Genomic DNA, 19,861 nt, shown 5'->3' with positions numbered 1-19,861 from the left:
AAAAAACTTGCTAAAATATTAATAGTTAATAATAATTGATTCACTCCCAGTAGTAACGTGGTCCCCTCAGGGGTCGCAACCCCCTGGTTGAAGGCCCTTAGAGATCTTACTACATTTGGGCTGCATCCGAAATCACATACTTCCCTACTATAAAGTAGGTGAAAAACGGTATGTGACAAAAGTAGTATGTTCGAAATACCCGGATGACTTACTTCTTCTGGCGCGATTCTGAATTGTGCATGCAATGGACACTTTATCATCCCATGAGGCCACGGGAGAGGATTTGTGAATGTCAGTGAAGCGATGCAACATACACTGGTAGGTCACGTGATAAGGGCAACATGGCAAATGTAGTACGTCCGGATTACATTATTACACACGTTCATTCAATATAGAACATACTTTTTTTAGTGGTCGTGAATTACTTATTCAAAATAAGTACCTACTCAAGAGAGTATCCTATTTCAGAAGCAGCCTTGCTCCATGGAATACTAAGTGGTGACGGGATCAGGAAAGAGTGAAACATCTCCATCTTGTTGAAAAAATAGTGTTGTACTCTCTATTTTAGGGTGCAAGTACTTAGCCGCCTGCCGATCTTTTCATGGTGTTGTGTTTCAGGATGGTAATTATACAAGATGTGTTCTAAATAAAGGCATGCACTGTTCACTTTAGTCATAGTTAGAAGATATGCTACAAAAAACTGAAAGCTGTAACAATATTAATATCCAATTAGTATGCTTATAGTTGTAGCTATTGTGTTTAAACTGCGCTCTGCTGATGCATAAAGAACTTGGCCTAATTTGGAGAACATACTGTAAGGAAAATAGAAGAGTATTTTTACCTTACAATTTATGATAATTTGTATCAAATAACCACATGAAAGGCAGAGGTAATGCCTTTGAAAGTGGCTGAAGCTATAGTATGTTCCCTCTCCCATGCCATGATCCAGCTATCAATAGCCATATACATCACCGCTGATCATGTGACTGAAACATGAGATATGATGGGAGACAACACCCACTACAAATTATTCTGAAGGCATAATGTTACACTGTTCATGTGATTGTTTAAATTATGTATACTAGCATGTGAATTGTCCATTTGACAATTCATTTTCAGTGTTTAAACAGATAAGTCCCAGACTTATTTGAATAATGTTGTCCTCATCATACTGCCCTCTCTCCAAAAATCTAAATTCTGGAATTACAATCTTGTTTGCAATTGCATTTGTTTTAATGCCGGCAATGTTTCAGACTTTCCGGTGTGTGCATGCATTTGAGGTCAGCAAATTATCCTTAAAAATTGCACAGACTCTGTGATGCATTTACTGCACAATACTGCCACCTGGGTGACAACTCTCCCTTGAGAATTACAAAACATTAACTGAACTCAACGCAAGGGACAAAAAAAAATGCATTTTATTTATGCCGTTTTACAAATTTAAAACACTTTGGTAGAATGCAAATTATACAAAACAGGAAAATAAGGCATATGGTCAGCAGCACTACATTATGTCAGCACTTCTATCTAATGGCAAGAAACAACATCCTTCATTTTATGCACAGATTTGCACTTTGGCATCCACATCATTATAACCTTTAACATGCAGACACAAGACCAGAACAGCAACTGACCTTCCTAACCATAGACGGGTCTACTGTTAATAAAATAAATAAAATAACAAAATGACTATGCATAATCCAAAGCTATTCATGTAGATAATATTACTGAAATACAACATGAAAAACACACAAAAAGGCCATGTAACTCAAGTATTCAGTCTTAACTTCTTAAAGCGCCTAAATATCTATAAATTCTAAGACACTGGTAATACACGTGAAACACTGATTCAATACCTCTTTATGATGGCAATGTAACTGGCAGTCTGTAGAAAAAGGCAACATGCTGATCTCAGTACATCAGACGAGTCACCTCTCTCAAGGCAATATCAGATCAAATACAATGTAATTGCCATGTACATGATCTAAAGACACTCATAATCTATATCCTCCAATTCTCTGTCTTACCCCTTCCCCTTAGTTTTGCACGTTCATGTGAGAGGGTACCCCTTGGTTTCAAGTAAGCTCGCGAAAATGCTTGGTTTTAAGGGGTATCTACCACTTCCCCTTAGCCCTACCCCTCGATCAAAACAAGAATTGGTATAGCCCTTACTCTGACATGAACATGCTAAACTAAGGGGTAAGGGGAAGGGGTAAGACAGAATTGGGATTCACCCTAAGTATCTACGAGAAAATACTAAGTCTACCTGATTTGTCTTGGTGCACCTCGAGAGATCTTTGATTTATTTATTTTTGCATAAAGGACATTATAAAAGAATACATTTCTTAAAATGCATTTGCGTATAATCTTAGAGCTTTGTTTCTGACAAATGTTTTCCTTAAGTTTGCATGAGATTTACAATTACAGCGTACAATACAAGATGGACAAATACTGTCGACTAATATGATGATTAAAATGTCTATTAGAGTACATTGTTTGTTTCTGAGAAAAATGTTTCTATAAAAGGCCAAGTTAAGGTAAGAGAAATCCCTTCTGCATCTGGATTCTGTCTTGCACTGGAGAAGTCAAATCACAGCAGGATACACAACCCTTTAAAAAAACTATGACAGTTGAAGCTGGTACCACTAGTTTAAGATGTATACTGCAATGTGGTTATTTTTATCTGCCCAGGATCCACTACCAACAGCTGTCAAACTTGTTTAACCTTAAAACTGTGAGGCAAGGGAAAACGTGTGAAGTCTACCTGAGAAACAAATGCACAAGGATCCTGCTCTCCAAAAGCTTTATAATTATTAGAGTAAATATGCAGGAAGGAAAAAAAAAAACACTACTAGTATGATTGATTACATGACCTGTATGTTTACCTATCATATACTTCAAATCACTGCAAAGTCCTATATACACATTAAAAAGTAAAATGAAAGGAATGGTAAAGTTTCCAGTGCAAATTCTAATATCGCCATTTCCAGTGCAAAACATGTGGTACAGTACTTGACCTGTAAAAGCTTGATGGATTATGAAAGCAAATGTCAGTCATAAGCAGTGAAAGCATACAATGGATTTGCATGCCACTGTCTGTAAATGAATCCCTGTCGTAAGTTGTCTTTTATGACTTTTATGACAACAACAACATTATCTTAGAAAATTAAGATAAAGAGTTTTTAAATGTGTTTTACATTTTCATCATTTACAATATAAGGCATTAAAAGGTGTTCATCCCTTGATATTTTTTTGGGGGGGGGTTGCATTAAAATACCATTAAGCTCAAGTCCAGCTTTAAACATGAAATTGCAGGTACTCACCCATATAGATCGCAATACATACTACAGCAGGTAACACCTGGAGTCTTGTCTCCTAAGGAGTCAGATTACAACATTTGGCATTAAAGCTAAGCAATCACTCTGCTTGCATTTGCTCCTTGATGTCTGAAGGCAGCGTCTCAAACAGCACATCTTCTACAACAAGTCCACTGCTCTTTAAGGCACGACAATTGCCAAGTTCAGCTGGTAAGATCTCAAAGTGATTACCCTTTAACTCCAAGTGAGTCAGTACACTAAGGAAAGAAATCTTTGGTGAAAGGACAGACAGTGTGTTTCTGCCAAGCTTCAGAGTCTTGAGCTTCTTACAGAAGAAGAGCTCATCAGGAATATTTTCGATTTTGTTGCAACTAACAGAGAAGTATTGAAGGCTCTGGAGAACGCCTATCTCTGGTGGGATAAAACGGATGTCGTTGTTGGAAAGATCAAGGTAGCGCAGTTTGTTGCAGAGGAACAAGTGTGAAGGTAGAATCTCGATCTTGTTATGGCTTAAGTAGAGGCGCTCCAAGCTCCCGAGTTTTTTTATGTGTTCAGGTATAAAAGTGATGCCGTTGTGCCAAAGCTTCAGACTGGTCAGCTTACGGAGGTGCTGGAAGCTGAGGATCTCTTCAATGGAGCGTAGATTGTTCTCCTTCAGATCCAACATCTGCAGATTAGACAGACTGAAAATGGCATGTGGTATGCGTTCGAGGTCGCAGTGCACCAACTCAAGTTCTATTAGATTCACCATCTTTTTCAGGTTGTTAAGCATGACCAGCTTGGTGCCATCATTGCAAATACAGAGGCGTTGTAGATGGCTGGCCACATCCACGATGGACTGAGGGATCTTGGTGAAGTTGCTCTTGAGTGTCAGAGTCTTCAGCGCTTTCAGCTCTCGTAAAGAGTCCAAGGTTACGTTCTTTGACGCATCAGAACTTAAAGAGCCAATCAGATGAAGCTCTTCCAAATTCCGCAACACATACAACCACTGTGGAAGTTCACGGCCATCATCAAACTTCACTCGCAGCACCTTCAAGTTCTCCTTGAGGAATGAGGTTGCTGCACTGTGGATCTTGAGCGAGCACTGGTAAAGCGAAAGCTCCTGGAGATACTCCAGTTGGGCAATGGATGCTGGTATGGTAACATTATTAATGATCTCAAGCTTCAAAGACTGCAGCTCTGTCACCTCAAAGATGGTATCTGGGAGGCCAGACAGCATGAAGAGTTGAAGTTCTAGCCTGTTATTGCTGTTGGTTTGCAGCTTCTGCCGAAGCTTGTCAGCTGTCCACTCGTGGTTAAGGTTGAGCTGTTTCAGCTTGTTTTCACTCACCTCTGACAGAAACACTGCAAATCTCTTGGAATATAGGGGATCATACTGATCGATCATGTGCAACATGAAAGCAAAGTCGTTCTTTACATCTGGGATGTCATCAATTCCAGTCTCTTGCCTAACATATTCAAAGGAGTACTCCTTGAGAGAAATATAGAACAGCCAGTAAGATGTGTAAAGGCATGTGAGTCCATAAACACCAACAAAACACAAATAACAGTAGGAGAGCTTTGAGAACAAGTGGGCCATAGTATGATTGCAACAGAAGTACCGGTAACCTGTCATGTCCTGCATGTTCTCAGTGCAGGTAACATTGAACCTAACCTTTGACACCAGAGCACTGTTGTATGCAATTATAAGGATAAACTTGAGCACTTTTACAACAGTCTGACGGACATACATCATATATAATATATCACCCTCCTCCACATGCAGGCGGAATTTTTTGACCTTCTCAAACAAGGCTTTGGCTTGTTCTCCTTCCTTCTTGTCAAGGACACTTGCTGCTGGCTTGTCAACTACAATCTTTTCAGGTATTGATCTTAAAGACGAAGTCTTCTCCAGGTTGCCCTCTCCAATCGGAGTATCAAGGTTTGACCTACTGGCGCTGTTCTTCTTGTTGTCCTTCTCTTCAGGATTCTCCCCAGACACTTCTGACAGTGCTCTGGTAGTCCATGGAGAGTCAAAACACTTTCCCAGGATGGATATGAAGTGCTCAATTTTAGAGCTGGAGCCAGGAAACTTGAACCAGAAATTGCTGCACACCATGAAAATTAGGGTATGTATGAGAACCAGGTATGGGAAGTACTTGGCATACCAATGCAGTGCCTTTTCGTAGCACATTTGGTTTATGTAGTTATACTGCTGAATATCCAAGTTGGTCTTCAGTCCTTTCAACTCATGGACAGGCACTATCGCTACATGATTTGTGGAAGGTGGTGGGCACATCAGCTCGGTCTGGTTTGGTGAGAATGTCCTTTGAGGAAGGCATATGATTTTGTCTTGCATCACCTACAAGGATAAAAGAGTGTAGCTATCAGAATCAACACAAATAAATCAAGACATACTTATACTATTGCTGATATTCTATCCAAATGTTTAGAATTTTTATAGCACATTTCTGAAATCTGACTAAAGAAGAGAATGCAACATTGCCACCAAATGCATTAAGGACATTATCTTGAGGGATTCCGACCTTATTATGTTTCATGGAGCTGCTTTATGAACTTGCATCAGGGAGTGTTACATTTGCCATTCTGGAGCAATACTACATAGCATAGGCGTCAGAAGCAAAAAATATGTGGGTGGGTCATCCACCAGAATTTAGATTAGGGGTGTCCCTGAAGCCAAATACCTTATCTACAACCTCTATGCAATAATGAGTGAAGTGAATGAGAGAGTAAAAATAAAATGAGCGCAAATCCGTCTATGCATCCATCTCTCAGAAATCAGAGCTTGGCAAGCGTAAAATCAACTCAAATAGGCTACAACATAATATACATGTTCTACAATATATGATATTGTATGTATATTTAAATGATTTAAGCCTTGTACAATATGATACTCTAATTTATTTTAAGAGACATCCCTGCTTATTTCAGCAAGATAATGCCAAGATTAATTTTGCACATACAACAGTGTGGCTTCATAGTAAAAGAGTTCAGGTACTAGACTGGCAAATTATGAAGGAACATACACTTAAAATAGTAGCTTGTTTAGTGATAGTATCCGATCACAAAGCTAGATATCAAAGACTAGAAAGACGGTTCACTCCTATTACTTATGAATGGGAGAAACTGTCCCACCTTCTAAGTAAAAGAGCCAATTGCTGATTGGTAAAGTCATTGTCACTGCATTGATCTGTTAGAAGCTCCGGTTCTCATAGGAACCTGAGACTCGCGCTTAGCACATGCGCATTGGCTCGTCTAGCCTGAAAAGTAAGGGTTTGGTGGGACTTTGAATGAGCCAAGTGGAATGGATTTGAGCAGCAGCGTGGAAATCAATGCTGTAGCTACAGTAAAACGCAGAATGGAGTTTAATTCATTAAGGCATTTTAAGTGGAATGGATTTGACTGACGCCGCTCTGAAAAGTGAACAGACATATGCGCTGAATTAGAGACGGTAAAAGTGAGTGGGTCCAATATCATTGGTCTTAAAAAGTGGATGGGCCTTGTCCCGCCCATATACATTGGTTCCGACGCCCATGCTACAGTGTTGTAAAATGCCGCCAGGAGATATGCTGAATCCTACGAGAGCATTTGCTCATATATAATGAATGCCATCAGACATCAGAATTTATGCGGATACTAGAAAGATTTTCAGAACAGGTCTTTTGGTTCAGTATGCATGTTGTGTACCGAATAAATAAGTGTTGTTTTAACCGCTGCATGTACGGAAATTCTCTGCGTGTGGAACTTAAATTTCACACTCCATGTTTCCCGCCTAGGATGGAAAAATATTGTTAATAGTTTTTTTTCAGATGTGTTCGCAACATCAAAGTATATCAATAAAGACAAAGAGTGATCTGCTGCCGGATAAGTGTACGATACAAGTTGTCTTAAACATGAGACATGCTTTATATAAAGCACTTCAAACCAAGACATAAATATGCATGGCTTGCCGTACAGCAGTGGTTCTTAAAATTATTTGGTCACATCCTTATTTAAACCTTTATTTTAACATCAGAGAGATAAACCTCCAGTGTGTAAAACCTCCAGTGGTGTTCATTTTATGGTTTGAATTTCCAATCCCACACCACTTTAGATTGCCGGGAACAGTGTAACAGTATCTGATGAGGAGAATATCTTTTAAGATAACCATTCTGGTGCTCTGACATAAGTGTTGTGACTCAGACAGGAAATGAGAAATCATTGCACTTGCCACTTGAATTCTAGAGGGAGGTGAAATACCTTTGAGTTAGCAGGAAAAGGTGCTCAACTACTCAATTTAGCATAAAATATTTTTAAAGGACTAGTAGGCGGGGGGGAGAGTTTTTTCACTAGAAGTGAAAAGCAGTAAACAAAACCATTCTGTATTAATTTCAAGATCTGTGCCCTTCCCCCCTTTTCCTGCACAACAGTTTAGTTTGTCTGGTAATTGCCATGTGGTTTCTGCCTGCAAAGGTAGCGAGAAAGGAGAAAAATCAGCTAAAAAGAGGGGGAAAGAGTATTGTGAGAGCTCTATACAGCACTATAGTGTAGTACAAGCACAATAGGCAGACTGCAAAGTAAAGCCTGCTAATGAAGCATCAGCAGCTCTGAACATGGCTTCTCTGCAGTAAAATGGATGTGAGGCGCAGCAGCCCCAAGTGGCTAATAAAATGTCCATTATGCACTACAGGCCACTCAAAGTGCCCCCAGTCAAATATGGTCATTTAGCAAACCACAGGATTATGCAATGGCATTAGTAAAATAATTAATTAGGACCATTTTTACTGCCTTCGCTGAGATCATCATACACATCCAGTTGCAATTTACCAATAGCAATTCATCATACAGCTGAGCCATTATTTGATGCGCACCTTCAGGGACAGTGGGGGATATCCCTGTCCTAACAATGGGTTCCTGTTAATGTTGTTTGTTGAAACTAAAAATAATTCAGGATCATCCAGAGGAATTGCAACTGAAGGGCAAACTTGCTTCTTGAAGCTCCACCCACTAGTTTACGAGGCCGAGTAGCTAGACTACAGGAGTCATTTTGTGTTTATAGAGGGGCCACCATGAGGGGAAGAAGGGGTAATCTTTTCGTGTGGGGTGACTGGAATTTAGCTATTTCCCGTGAGCAAACTCCCACTTCTTTATGCAGTATGCACTGCCCAACAGTGGGCTGTTCATGCACAGAGGAAACACATCTATGGTGTGAAGTCATTTATTATTCCATTGCTGTTGATCAAGGAAGACTGTCCCCCCTGTCACATACTAGGCTTAAACCTAGTCCCAGAATAAAACGCATGTTTGAGCCGTGTTACTGTTAACTGAAAGAAACGCGCCCTGGCATATCTTGATTTATGTCAGTGCCATTGGTTTGTCTCAAGATGCACATCAGTAATGTTTTTTGTTTTTTTTCTAAGGCATGTTTATAAAAACTACTTAAATGTCCTAATTAAATTAAGGCTTAATCCTGGCTTAAAATAAGCCCGGTCTGTAAAACCAGGCCTGTATGTTTTAGTACTGCTTCAAATGGAAATGAATATCATTTTTGATATATCATTTTTGATTAGAGTGGAAATCTATTTACTAAATAATGTTAACTTGACTGACAACATTATTTAGTAAATAGATTTCCACTCTAATCAAAAATGATATTTTAACAAACACAATAAATGGAACCACTTTTGTAGCATGGTCACCGCCATCTTGCAGTACTACAACCTGTGACATCATGGCGTAGGTTTGCTCTGTTGGATTAATGAAGATTATTATAGTTTCGATTCTGGTCTTTGATTCTTCTGCTTAGTTGCTGTAATCGTTACTAGTAATATATAAACTCATAATATCAGTCACCATGAAGATGACCAATAGAGGGCTCCAGTACTATTTGCAAGGCAATTCAGGGCTGACACAAAAACAAAACATAAACCGAAATAATTCAGGACTCCAGCAGTGAAGAAAAGTTGGTTAAAAACTATTGCATGGAATGCAAAATAACAAACAAAGATAATGGCAAGGGAGATGACGGGGTTAGGGATAACCTTTAGAGACTGTCCAAAGTATGGAGTCCTGATTGGTAAACGTGTAGTCACGGTTAGAAATATTTATTTTGCTATCAGATGGGTGTTTATTATGGTTGTAGTTCATTTTCATTTCTGACAGTCTTTATGGCAACATGCTGTATTTCCAAGTGTAACTATGGAAATATTGTGGCGGTGGGACTTTGTGTCTGAATGTGTATCAGGAAACGAAGCAACTATTCTCCCTTTCAGCGGCAGTTTATGAATGGACTCTTTTGTCCTTTACTCCACTGTAAAACAAATTTTTAAATCCAGAACTAATGCAATAGTGGTCCAGTTTCCATCTTTCATGGTCTCTGTCTTTATCTATCACTATCTGTCCTCCACTGTCGTCTTTAACTGTCTCTCTACCATTGTCTCTGATGAACTCAGGCAAGACAACAAACCCTGTGACATCACAGCAAGTGTAGTACTGCAAGATAGCGGTGCTCTTGCTACAAAAGCTATAACAAAACATCTTAATTTCTTTTTAATCATGTTCATTGATCGTGTTTGTTATATCATTTGATTAGAGTTGAAATCCATTCATTAAATAGGCTAATGTTAACTTGACTGAATGCTTCATTTCCACTTTAAGACTTACTTTTTAGCAATAAAAAAAAAAAATAGTAGCTTTCTTTTGGTATTTGGTTTAAGGAGAAGAATAGTAATATTTACCTGCAGAGTGCACCCAAACACACCTATCATGAGCATGACCACAGAAAGGTAGTCTGTGAACACATCCCACCATGGCTTCAGAACCCGGAAAGCCGGCTGCTGTTCCGTGAACTGTCGGAATTCGGTCACTGGAATCATGCTCCTGTAAAGGCACAATGAAGAATTATGAATTATGAGCTAAGAATATTTTGAATAACATATTATACTGTAGGGTTTACTGTAAGTTTTTTGCTTAATGACTTCAATGACAAGCCGAAATTTATCAAATTACAGCACAATACATCCTCACTAAAGAGAGTTGTCACAATACCAAAATATCAGTGGTTCTCGTAAAAATGTCAGTACTATAGCAAAAACTATTATAATTATTTAATTAATAAAAGCTGCAGTCCGTAGTTTTTCCTCTTTGTGGTCATCTCTGTTCGAAATCTGCAATTGCAGTTATTCGCAGAATTATATCAACTTTACGCGGGATGTGCCTCGGCACAATGAATCCAATGTTTTGAGGAGAATGTGCGGTTGTCAGTCACCGCGCCGGTGTTGATACTGTCATTCAGAATCACAGATTCTACTTTTTGGAAGTATGACCAACATAAGAATTTTCACTGGAAAATGTCATCTGAACAACTAAGTAACATCCACTTTTGTTCTAACCAACTAATGGGGGTAAAGCATTGCAGTAAATCGCGCTGATTAAATCTAACAATTGCTTATCATATCAAGTCAAACCGTGGAAATTAAACTTTGTTTTCAAATTCTTAATGTTAACAACATCAGCATTGCATGACTACATTTAATGCCCTTCAGAGATTTATCCTTGTTTTCGCATGGGCCCGGTTGCAGTCTCTTTTTTCTGTAGCCACTCCAAAGTCTGAAGTCTTTTGCATTTTACAACGGGTGAATCTCCAGTTGTCACAGGTGATTGTCGTTTGAACCTTTCTGGATCCGTCATCAAAATAATAATCAAGTGCTATGAGAAAAGGCTATAAATCTCCACCTTCAAAATCCTCACACGCAACATAACCTACTACCCGAGACACCTTCTTTGTGTACAGATGTGACGTAATGATGCAAAGACATCCTCAAATTTCCCGCGGAAATCCACCAGTACCACTGGAATTAAAAGCATTATTACAAGCTTATCGTTTTGATTCGAGCTAAGGCAAGCGGATAGTTTTTAACACTGGCTGGTTTTGTACTTGCTCAAATTTATTTTGGATAATTTTTAACCCAAAAAAGGTTACTGAGTGCAGCTTTAACTTTTTGAAAAAAAAGTTTTTAAATGAAATAAATTAGTTAATTATTATTAGTGTCAATAATTAGCCTAATAAATAACTACATGAAAAAAATGTTAGACTTCATTACAATATTTTCCAATTAAGTAGGGCTGTGCGATATTGAAGAAAAATGCGATATGCGATAACTCCTTAAATAATGCGATATTCGATATGCGATACGATAATGCTTAAAGTGTGTAAAATAAACTTAAATTATCTTTAAAATATATTTAAAATGATATAACCTACATGTGTTTCACATTCTTTTTATGACAAGAAAACATCCTTCTAACTTCTGAAAGTGAACATCAGTGTTTTACTGTAGCATAAGAAGTGTTATTTTAACATCAGTGTAAACCACAGGGGTTCAGGTTATCCTACATTAGATTTATTTAATAAAAGATACTGAATCATAAAATATATGCTAAAAATAAAACATTGCTTAGTTTTCACTGTATGAATTAAATATATCCTGATACTTATTAAAGCTAAAAAACTTGGTCTTTTGTTCATGACCCCATTTATTGCAAGCTGTTGCGATATGCATATTGATTGCGATATATACATTTGCGATATTTCGATAAATTCGATATATTGCGCAGCCCTACAATTAAACAATTCTTTAAAATTTAAGTAAAAACATAATAAATGAAGAACAAAGATACACATTAGTCAGCATTTACACTCCAAGACCTAAAGGATTAAAATGAGTTCACTTCAAAATGATCATTCTGTCATCATTTACTCACCCTCAGGTTGTTTCAAACCTTTAATTTTAAAGTGAACTAATCCTTTAATGCAGGTTATCAATGTCAATCACTGCAATTTTGTTTCTGTCTTCCAGTTAAATATGGTTGTCAATCACTTCTTGTGAAAACTTTGAACAAAACCTCTGATTTGCCACTGTGTTTGTTAATGAGCTCAACAGTCATGTCTGTGATTGGCTACAATGCGAAAGGCTTCAAAAATAAATTGTAAATGGAAACCTTTGACACTCTTGACAAAGCATGCACACAGATAGCTTTGGACTTTTTGAGAAGACTGCACTAGACTAGACTAAATATGAATTGATGGATGTTTAAAATAAATAAGCTCTGGAATGACAGCCTACCACAATTATAGTATGAAGCAGGTTGAAAGGTATTTTTAAATGAGTTATTATTCTCTTATTTTGTAAAAAAAAAAAAAAAAAAAAAAAGTTAGTTCTAGTAGCTCAACTGTTAAAGCATAGTGGAAAAGATGTGGGTTCAATTCCCAGGGAATGCATGACCTAATAAAACGTATTGCACTGGAATAAAAGCCACTGTAAAAATCCATAATCACACCACAATCCACCATTTAAAAAAATGCACACATTCCCTCGTATTTGTATATGACAAAGACGCAAAACATTTCTTGTCTCGCACCCTTTCACTGATAAAACTGAAGTTTTGCACTTGTCTTCTGTGAACAGTAAGGCCCGCCTTCTTTGATCTGATTGGCCATCTCAATCATTTTGACATCGACAAGCACTGTTAAACCACTGAGGCAGACCAGCCTAAAAACATTGTCACCCTAACAACAAACAGAGGGGTGCGTAATGGAATGCAGCAGAGCAGCATCAAGAATATCAAATTGAGGGGGATAATTTAGGCATTTCTAATTATTGGGGGGGAGCGGGGGGACTTGTCCCCCTCAATGTCTATGGAGGTTACAGCCTTGCTGGTATGTGTCGTCTCGTAATTGCATGGCTCTACGGCTGATTGTTGATTCACTTGCTCCTTTCAGCAATCAAATAGGCCTAGTTCTGAAAAAAGACTTGTTCGGGTCAACACCTTATAACTGGCTGCTCATTCATGAGCCTTTACCTCAATGGTCTCTACTAGTAAATTATTTTAAATTCAAATCCATGATTTTATTTATTTGGCAAAATTCCAAGTAATATGCAAAACAAAATTGCACGAAGCAAATATCTCTTTAGTTGGGATTAAATGTAACTAACTGGGATATTATAATGGGATATTTACCAAAATGCAATTAAAAATGTCTTATCGATACTGAAAGACACTGGATAAGGATTTAGGTCATCTTAAAGGGATACTTCACCTCTGGAAAGATGAATGCGTATTTAAAATGGGTCATTTATGTAGAAGAAATGTGAAATTATTTTTGAATTTGGAGCCTTCTAGACTGAGAAAAGCCAGAAAACGTATTTTTGGCTTATGGGGGTGAAAGACAACAACTCCCAGAATGCACTTGCTTCGCTGCCCTAGGAGGCCATGCCTACCGGTAAGAGCGCAGCTAAACAACAAGGCTATGTATTTTGATGTCGCCCAAAATGTCCAGGATTCGGTTTTGCGTTCTACAGTCGCCATTCATTATGTCTCCTGTGGCGAGCAGGACGAGACTGACGGCCGTGGAAGAACGATGCGAGGCCGGTGGCGTGATTACTGATGAGCGGCACCTGTGAGACGCACACACCGGTCTCGCATCTCTCACGGAGGAGCAGGAATTTTCTTAGCAATGCTAAAACGCACATCAACCGATCACTTGTTTAGCGTTCATGTAAACACTACATTCAGATTCACCAATCGGAATGAATTCAGTTAGATGAAACAAAAGGTGTGCATGTAAACAATGAATGGGGACTGCAGAAAGCAAAAGCCGAATCCCGGACATTTTGGACGATCTCGACGGCTGGACGTGTCCGGGAAAAAGAAGATGGTAACCCCTACTACTCAGCTTTCTCCACAGAATAAGAACCTGTTAGCTTAGCTTCCAAATAAAAGATGGCTGACACTATTTGTACATTATGTGAGTGAGATCCCTCCCTCTATGGGCGGGTTAAAAACATGCGGAACAGCTCCTTCTACTGGCTGTAGTTTTAAGCCTCTGACCAAAACATCCAGGATTTTTTCCAGACTAAAAATACATCAATCTCATCTCAGGGGTATATGAGGCAGGGGGGAGAACGGTAATTTGAAAATAATACTGGCTTTCTACTGCTGATACAAAGCTTAATACTAAATCCTGAAGTATCCCTTTAAGTATTGAAGACACAGTTATGAAGACTAGCATAAAATGCCCGTAGCCTGATTCCTAAAGAAGGCAGTCCAGCAGGCTTTATCTAATCTCTTTTGATGCAGTTCTCACATCATGCCGTACACAATGCATATTTCACTGATCTTATTAATTATTTAAATTAGTGCTGCATTGGCTTCACTTTGCAGCAGTCAGCCTGTCAAAAAAAATGGTTTACATTCATGTACCTATAAAAGACCTGCACAGATGGAGAGAAATGACAACAAACACGCTAGTGAAACATAAAATACAACGAGGAAGGGGAGTACTCGAACGTGTTCATCATTTAAAAGGCCCCCTGTAGTCAATCATTTTATCCCTTAAAACACACCTTTGATCACCAAAATCACATAGGCTATTTAAACGTTTTTTCTTTGAATTTGTTTTGTCATGGCTTAAAAATAGCTTAAATGTAACTCTATACCCTTGCCTCATCTATATGCGGTTCTATGAATATATAAACTAGCCCCGACTCCACTCACTCACACAAGCTCAGAGATCCACTCGTTGATGATCACGTTTGTGACGTCAGAAACACCAGAGATTTCAAACCTTGTTTTTGAGACTGTCTTTGGTTCACTGCAGTTTTAAGGAGAAAATACTCAGCAATGGTGTTGACTTCAAAAAGCTTGATTTTAACTGCAGGGGAACTTTAAACACCATTAATGAGTGCAATGCACCTTTCACAAAATGCAGACAAGTACCCAGTTGTAGTCCTGCATGGTGTAACACACCTGAAATTCATTTTAAGTCAGGCAGACTAAATTATACTTTCTGATCAAAATTTCAGATTAACTAAAACATCCCTCATATAATTTACAAGCAAGACCAAACCAAAGACAACACTTCACCATCTGTAAAAGGCACCAGAGTCAAAATGTGATTGCACCAAAAAGGCACCAGAGTCAAAATGTGATTGCAATCAAAATAAAATGAAAACTATAAATACACCATTGTGTATAGGGGTGGGACAAAATATCAGTGCCAAATATTGATATTTTAATTAATAAAATAAAGTGCTCCAAGTAGATTTCCCTGCTCCCAGCATCGCTACTTCAAATGTCCAGCTAAACTCTAATCCTTATACAAACCTATTGATATTCAAATTTAACATTTAAAGCTAAACACAATTTGACTGATTTATGAGTCTATTTAAATAGTGTCTTCACAAGGCAGTTGTCAAGGGAATTCAATTCACACACACTAAACCTGTAGCCTATACACAAAATTACAGGAAAGTGTCCAACAACTCAAGTAGCTTTATCATCACAAACCAGTCAGCAAATTAATTAGACAAACCCAACCACAGCTGACCATAAATCCTCAAATTGTGTACTTGCTGAAAATGTTAGTCGTTCAATGGTGCTTACATCAGAGTAAACACAATCAGTCTTCTACAGATTAAACACAAGTATCCATATACTGTTTGTACTTTTATAAATATTTCTCAAGAAAAAAGACAACATAAAAGCTTGCATATTTAGATGCAATCTGCTTGTGTACTGTGCACAGAATGAGTAATCGAAACAACTATTAAAAAAAAAAGAAACCCAGGGCTACAAGATCTTCACTGTATGCAACATGCTTCAACAGGCAGCCTTCTTTCAGGCAGGACAAAATATTTGGACATTTGTGAACAGCTGCAGGAGTTCAAGTATCTGGAACTCCTGATTATATAGGCTAGCTGATTTGTTACAAGATATTTTCCACACACACACACACACACACACAATGATCAATAATATAAATGTTAAAGGATAAAATGTCACGACTTAAATGCTAAATTATATTAACACACTACAAGACAGACAATAATAAAATGTTGGCAGACTGAATGGAAAAATCCAACGTGTTCTGGTAGACAAGAAATAAGCAGTGCAGAAATGGATGGGAGCATGTTCCTGCAGACCTGCTTATTTAATCTAATAGCTTTAAGTATCCTACTAAACTCAGATCTGTACCATCTCCTGGAGCAGCTCTTCCTGCCAGGAAATGGGGTGGTTCTCAAAATATAGTAATGGAAAAAAACAGTAGCCTATACTGAATCACATCCAGTCAGCAGCAGCAGGACGAAGAGCAGCTGACTTTCAGATAGCTCAGTAAAAGCATGAGCACGGAGGAAAGATGTTTTGTATAATGATAGGTGGAGCTGATTTCCTCTACTACTAATTAGACGGAAACCGAAATAAACAACAATTAATTTACTCACGGGACAAAACAAAAACAGTGCACGTTCATTCATGCGATATTAATTTCATAAAAAATCCACACATTTGATTGAAATCTCAAGAGACATTAAGTTATTTTGAGTATAATGGAGGTCTGTATAAAGACTATCATGGGTAGGCTAATAACAGGCCTAAATGTAATATAAATATAAACTAAACAAAGAATCATTCATGAACTTCAGTGACGCAAAATTATAATATTCTATGAATCTACATCGCCTCACGGTCCTCAGTTTTCTTTCGTCTCACGAGTCTGTTTTATAGTAGCTTCAACAAATTCGCTCCACCAACACGTCTTTGGAACAATAATTGTAGCCTACCACGTTTCCTCACTGAGGGGGTTTGAAAAGTTAAACGCTGTCCCGAGCGCCTAGCTGCTTCAAAGACTATCCCACAATTACGTCACGAATGTAGAGAATTCAGCATAAACATTTGTAATTTTAATGTTTGGTTGCAAAACACCGATAACGTGAAACAAACGGTCCCAGTTTTCTCTCACCTTTAAATGGGTTGAAGGTGTCTAGAGCTGAAGATTCTAGCGGGGACTACAGCATGTCCTTGTGGCTGCGGTTCTCAGTCTCTTCTGTCCTCCAAGTGCTGTGCCGAGCTGCCTGGGCGGGACTTCTGTACATGGGGGAAAATGAGAGACACAATAGCGTTCCCTGAACCGCCTTCACTTTCCGTTTAGATTTCGCGTGTGTTATGTCGCGCGCATCTGTCCATGACTTATAAGCAGCACCTCATTGTTACAGGAATTCTCAAGGACATCCTCGGCTCCACATCCCCCACCATTTTAACTAACTAAATAAAGACATTTCCTATGCGTCACGCTAAAGTTAATTATGGTTTATGGTCCTTGTTTAACCAAAAAGCTGTGAGAACGGGCTGGAGAGATAAAATGGCAATGTGCTATTGTAAAACACTGTAATTCACACAGGGTTTCTGACCACATTGAATGACCCTGCAATTAGAGTGGAACTGCTGAAAAACAATTCCTGAAATGTAAATTTAAATAGACATTGTAAAATAGAGTAAATTAACTTTTTAAAATATGCATTTTTAGTGGCCTTATCAGAAATGGAAACTAACAGCAATGGTCATGCAAGTGTCCATAGTTACTGCCAGACTCCTCCACACCAATCATTAACTTTGTCATCCCACTGTCTCCATAGCCTCTTTACTAGATCATATGTTTACAGCATGTCTGATTGGCTGCACCATCTGCCTCAGGCATGCTTGCATGCTCCCTCTTTGTTCTACTGAAACCCTCTTTGACATTGGGCGGCAGAGACTTTAAAAGGTCTTCCTCAACTAAAAGCCTATTCACTGTAAGGCTGGCATTAATAAGCTCTGCTAAAAGACTTGTATCTTAGAAATGCAGTAGGCCTATAGAGTTAGAAAACTTACTGATCTGTGGTGGAATGTGGAGTGTGGACTAAATATAGGAGGACTAAAATATATTTTAAAAAGCATATGCTCAAAACGCTTCAAAGAAGAATGTCCTGTCAAGGACATAATTCATGACCCACCAAATAATTGTTTCAAAGTGATTATTTTTTTTTTTTGCACAATCATAAAGGATAAAGGCAGAGTGAATAATACAATTTTATTTAATATTTTTTTCTTTGGGGGCATTGTAAAAGGTGTAACGTTTGGTTTTGTGTTCCTTTTTGTCTGCGTTTCTTATTAGGTTCCTTAGTTACTGATTATCACCACCTGTGTGTCTAATTGAACTGTTCAGTTCTCTGTTAGTTCTCATTAATGTATGGATTTGTTTGAGTTTATCCTGATCTTCAGAGTCTAAAGAAGCCTGTTATTTGAACCGTCTTTACAAGTGCTACTTATGTGACAAAAGATTTATGCTGTGCATTTTAAAGCGATAGTACATCACTCCATAATTCCAAACTACTTTCTCTCTTTGGAACATAAAATATATTTTGGAAAATGTATCAAGGTTTTGTTTTTCGTAAGTCAGTGGTAGCCAATATTCTTCTATCTCTCTCTTAGTGAAATTGAATTTTCAGTTTCAACGTGACTGTTGCGCAATACCAACTTTTTTGTTTTCTTTATAAAGGCAGAACCTGCGTTTCAAAACAACTCTCTTTGTAGTCAGACCCAATGCATTTATACTGAAAAGGTTATTACTTGGTGCTCTCGCTCTCTCTCTCTCTCTCTCTCTCTCTCTCTCTCTCTCTCTCTCTCTCTCTCTCTCTCTCTATATATATATATATATATATATATATATATTTATTTATTTTTTAAGTGACATTGGCTTATATAATGTTTATAATAACATATAATAACATTGTAGCTCAGATGATGAAGCATAATGCAAAAGATTGTAAGGTCTAGGCCTATTCAAACCAAATTTTTCATTAAAAAAAACCTGTGAAGGGGAATATATTTGTAGTTGCCACTGACTAGATGTTTCCATAAATGTAGAGCTCTCAAAAGTTCTGCAGGCTAAAGATACTCTTTATAGGATCTTGTCCAATTCTGTGAAAAAACTTGAAGTCCAGACCCAGGCCATTTGGTCTGCAGGTGCAAGTCTGTCAGTATTTCTTATGTAAGTTTCTGTGGTAGACTGGGACCTATTATTTTTACTCTACTAGTTCCCTTAGTTCAAAAACAGCATTTCTGAACATAAGGTTGGTGTCTTTTTGACCCTTGGAATTTCAATAGCTTCTGAATTGACTTCGCCAGAGGCTGAAGCACAGTGGTTTCAGCTGCTTTTTTGATTGATCCCAAACAGGAACCACTGAGAGTCCCTTAAGAACAATGGATTGTACTGATCCAGTGGATGAAATATGAAAGCAAAGTCATTCTTGAAATCAGCAGTACCACTAGCTACTCTCATCCCACATTAGGTCAAAGGATACTGCCTATGAGAGTTTTTGATCATCCACAAGAAACTATAAATGCTATTGGCCTCTGCATCTGCTGTCCAAAACACCCCGCAGCTTGACTACATTTATTTTGTGTCCTCCTTTTGAACAACCGGGTCCCCTTTGACAATGATCTTTCATGATGAGCCACAGCACTTACGATGGAGAATATTTGGCCAGAGGTGGTTTAGAGCTGCTTGGGTAAGAGAGCCAAAACATATTCACCTTTATCAATGCTAATGTCAGCAACAAAAACCAGTTTGGTTGATGACTGTACCTACATTGCTTACATTAGCATACTGCTCTAAGTCAAGGTTATAAACCTATGAAAAAAAATATGAATACTTAAATGGTTGGTCAGTGCTGGCAATAAACATG

General features: G+C 38.1%; 1 protein-coding gene across 1 annotated transcript; it reads right to left on the bottom strand.

Moving 5' to 3' along the window:
- Nucleotides 1–1,401: 1,401 nt before the first annotated feature.
- On the bottom strand, nucleotides 1,402–17,348 carry lrrc8c (leucine rich repeat containing 8 VRAC subunit C). The gene is made up of 3 exons (XM_079628686.1): nucleotides 17,098–17,348; nucleotides 10,034–10,175; nucleotides 1,402–5,658 (listed from the first exon to the last, which is right to left on the bottom strand). The coding sequence occupies exons 2-3, from the start codon at nucleotides 10,169–10,171 to the stop codon at nucleotides 3,418–3,420; spliced, it is 2,379 nt and encodes a 792-aa protein (XP_079484812.1). The 5' UTR covers nucleotides 10,172–10,175; nucleotides 17,098–17,348; the 3' UTR covers nucleotides 1,402–3,417.
- Between the last annotated feature and the right edge of the window lie 2,513 nt (nucleotides 17,349–19,861).

The sequence above is a fragment of the Phoxinus phoxinus genome (genome assembly GCF_949152265.1).
Source record: "Phoxinus phoxinus genome assembly, chromosome: 11".
NCBI classification, from domain to species: Eukaryota; Metazoa; Chordata; class Actinopteri; order Cypriniformes; family Leuciscidae; genus Phoxinus; species Phoxinus phoxinus.
The sequence above is the reverse complement of the archived record's forward strand: the minus strand, read 5'-3'. Positions and strand labels throughout refer to the sequence as shown.

Excerpts from the sequence above, each read along its gene's own strand:
- lrrc8c (XM_079628686.1), bottom strand. The coding sequence starts at position 10,171 with ATGATTCCAGTGACCGAATTCCGACAGTTCACGGAACAGCAGCCGGCT. Across the intron at positions 5,659-10,033 it reads TGTTTGGGTGCACTCTGCAG|GTGATGCAAGACAAAATCAT; the intron begins GTAAATATTACT and ends TTATCCTTGTAG.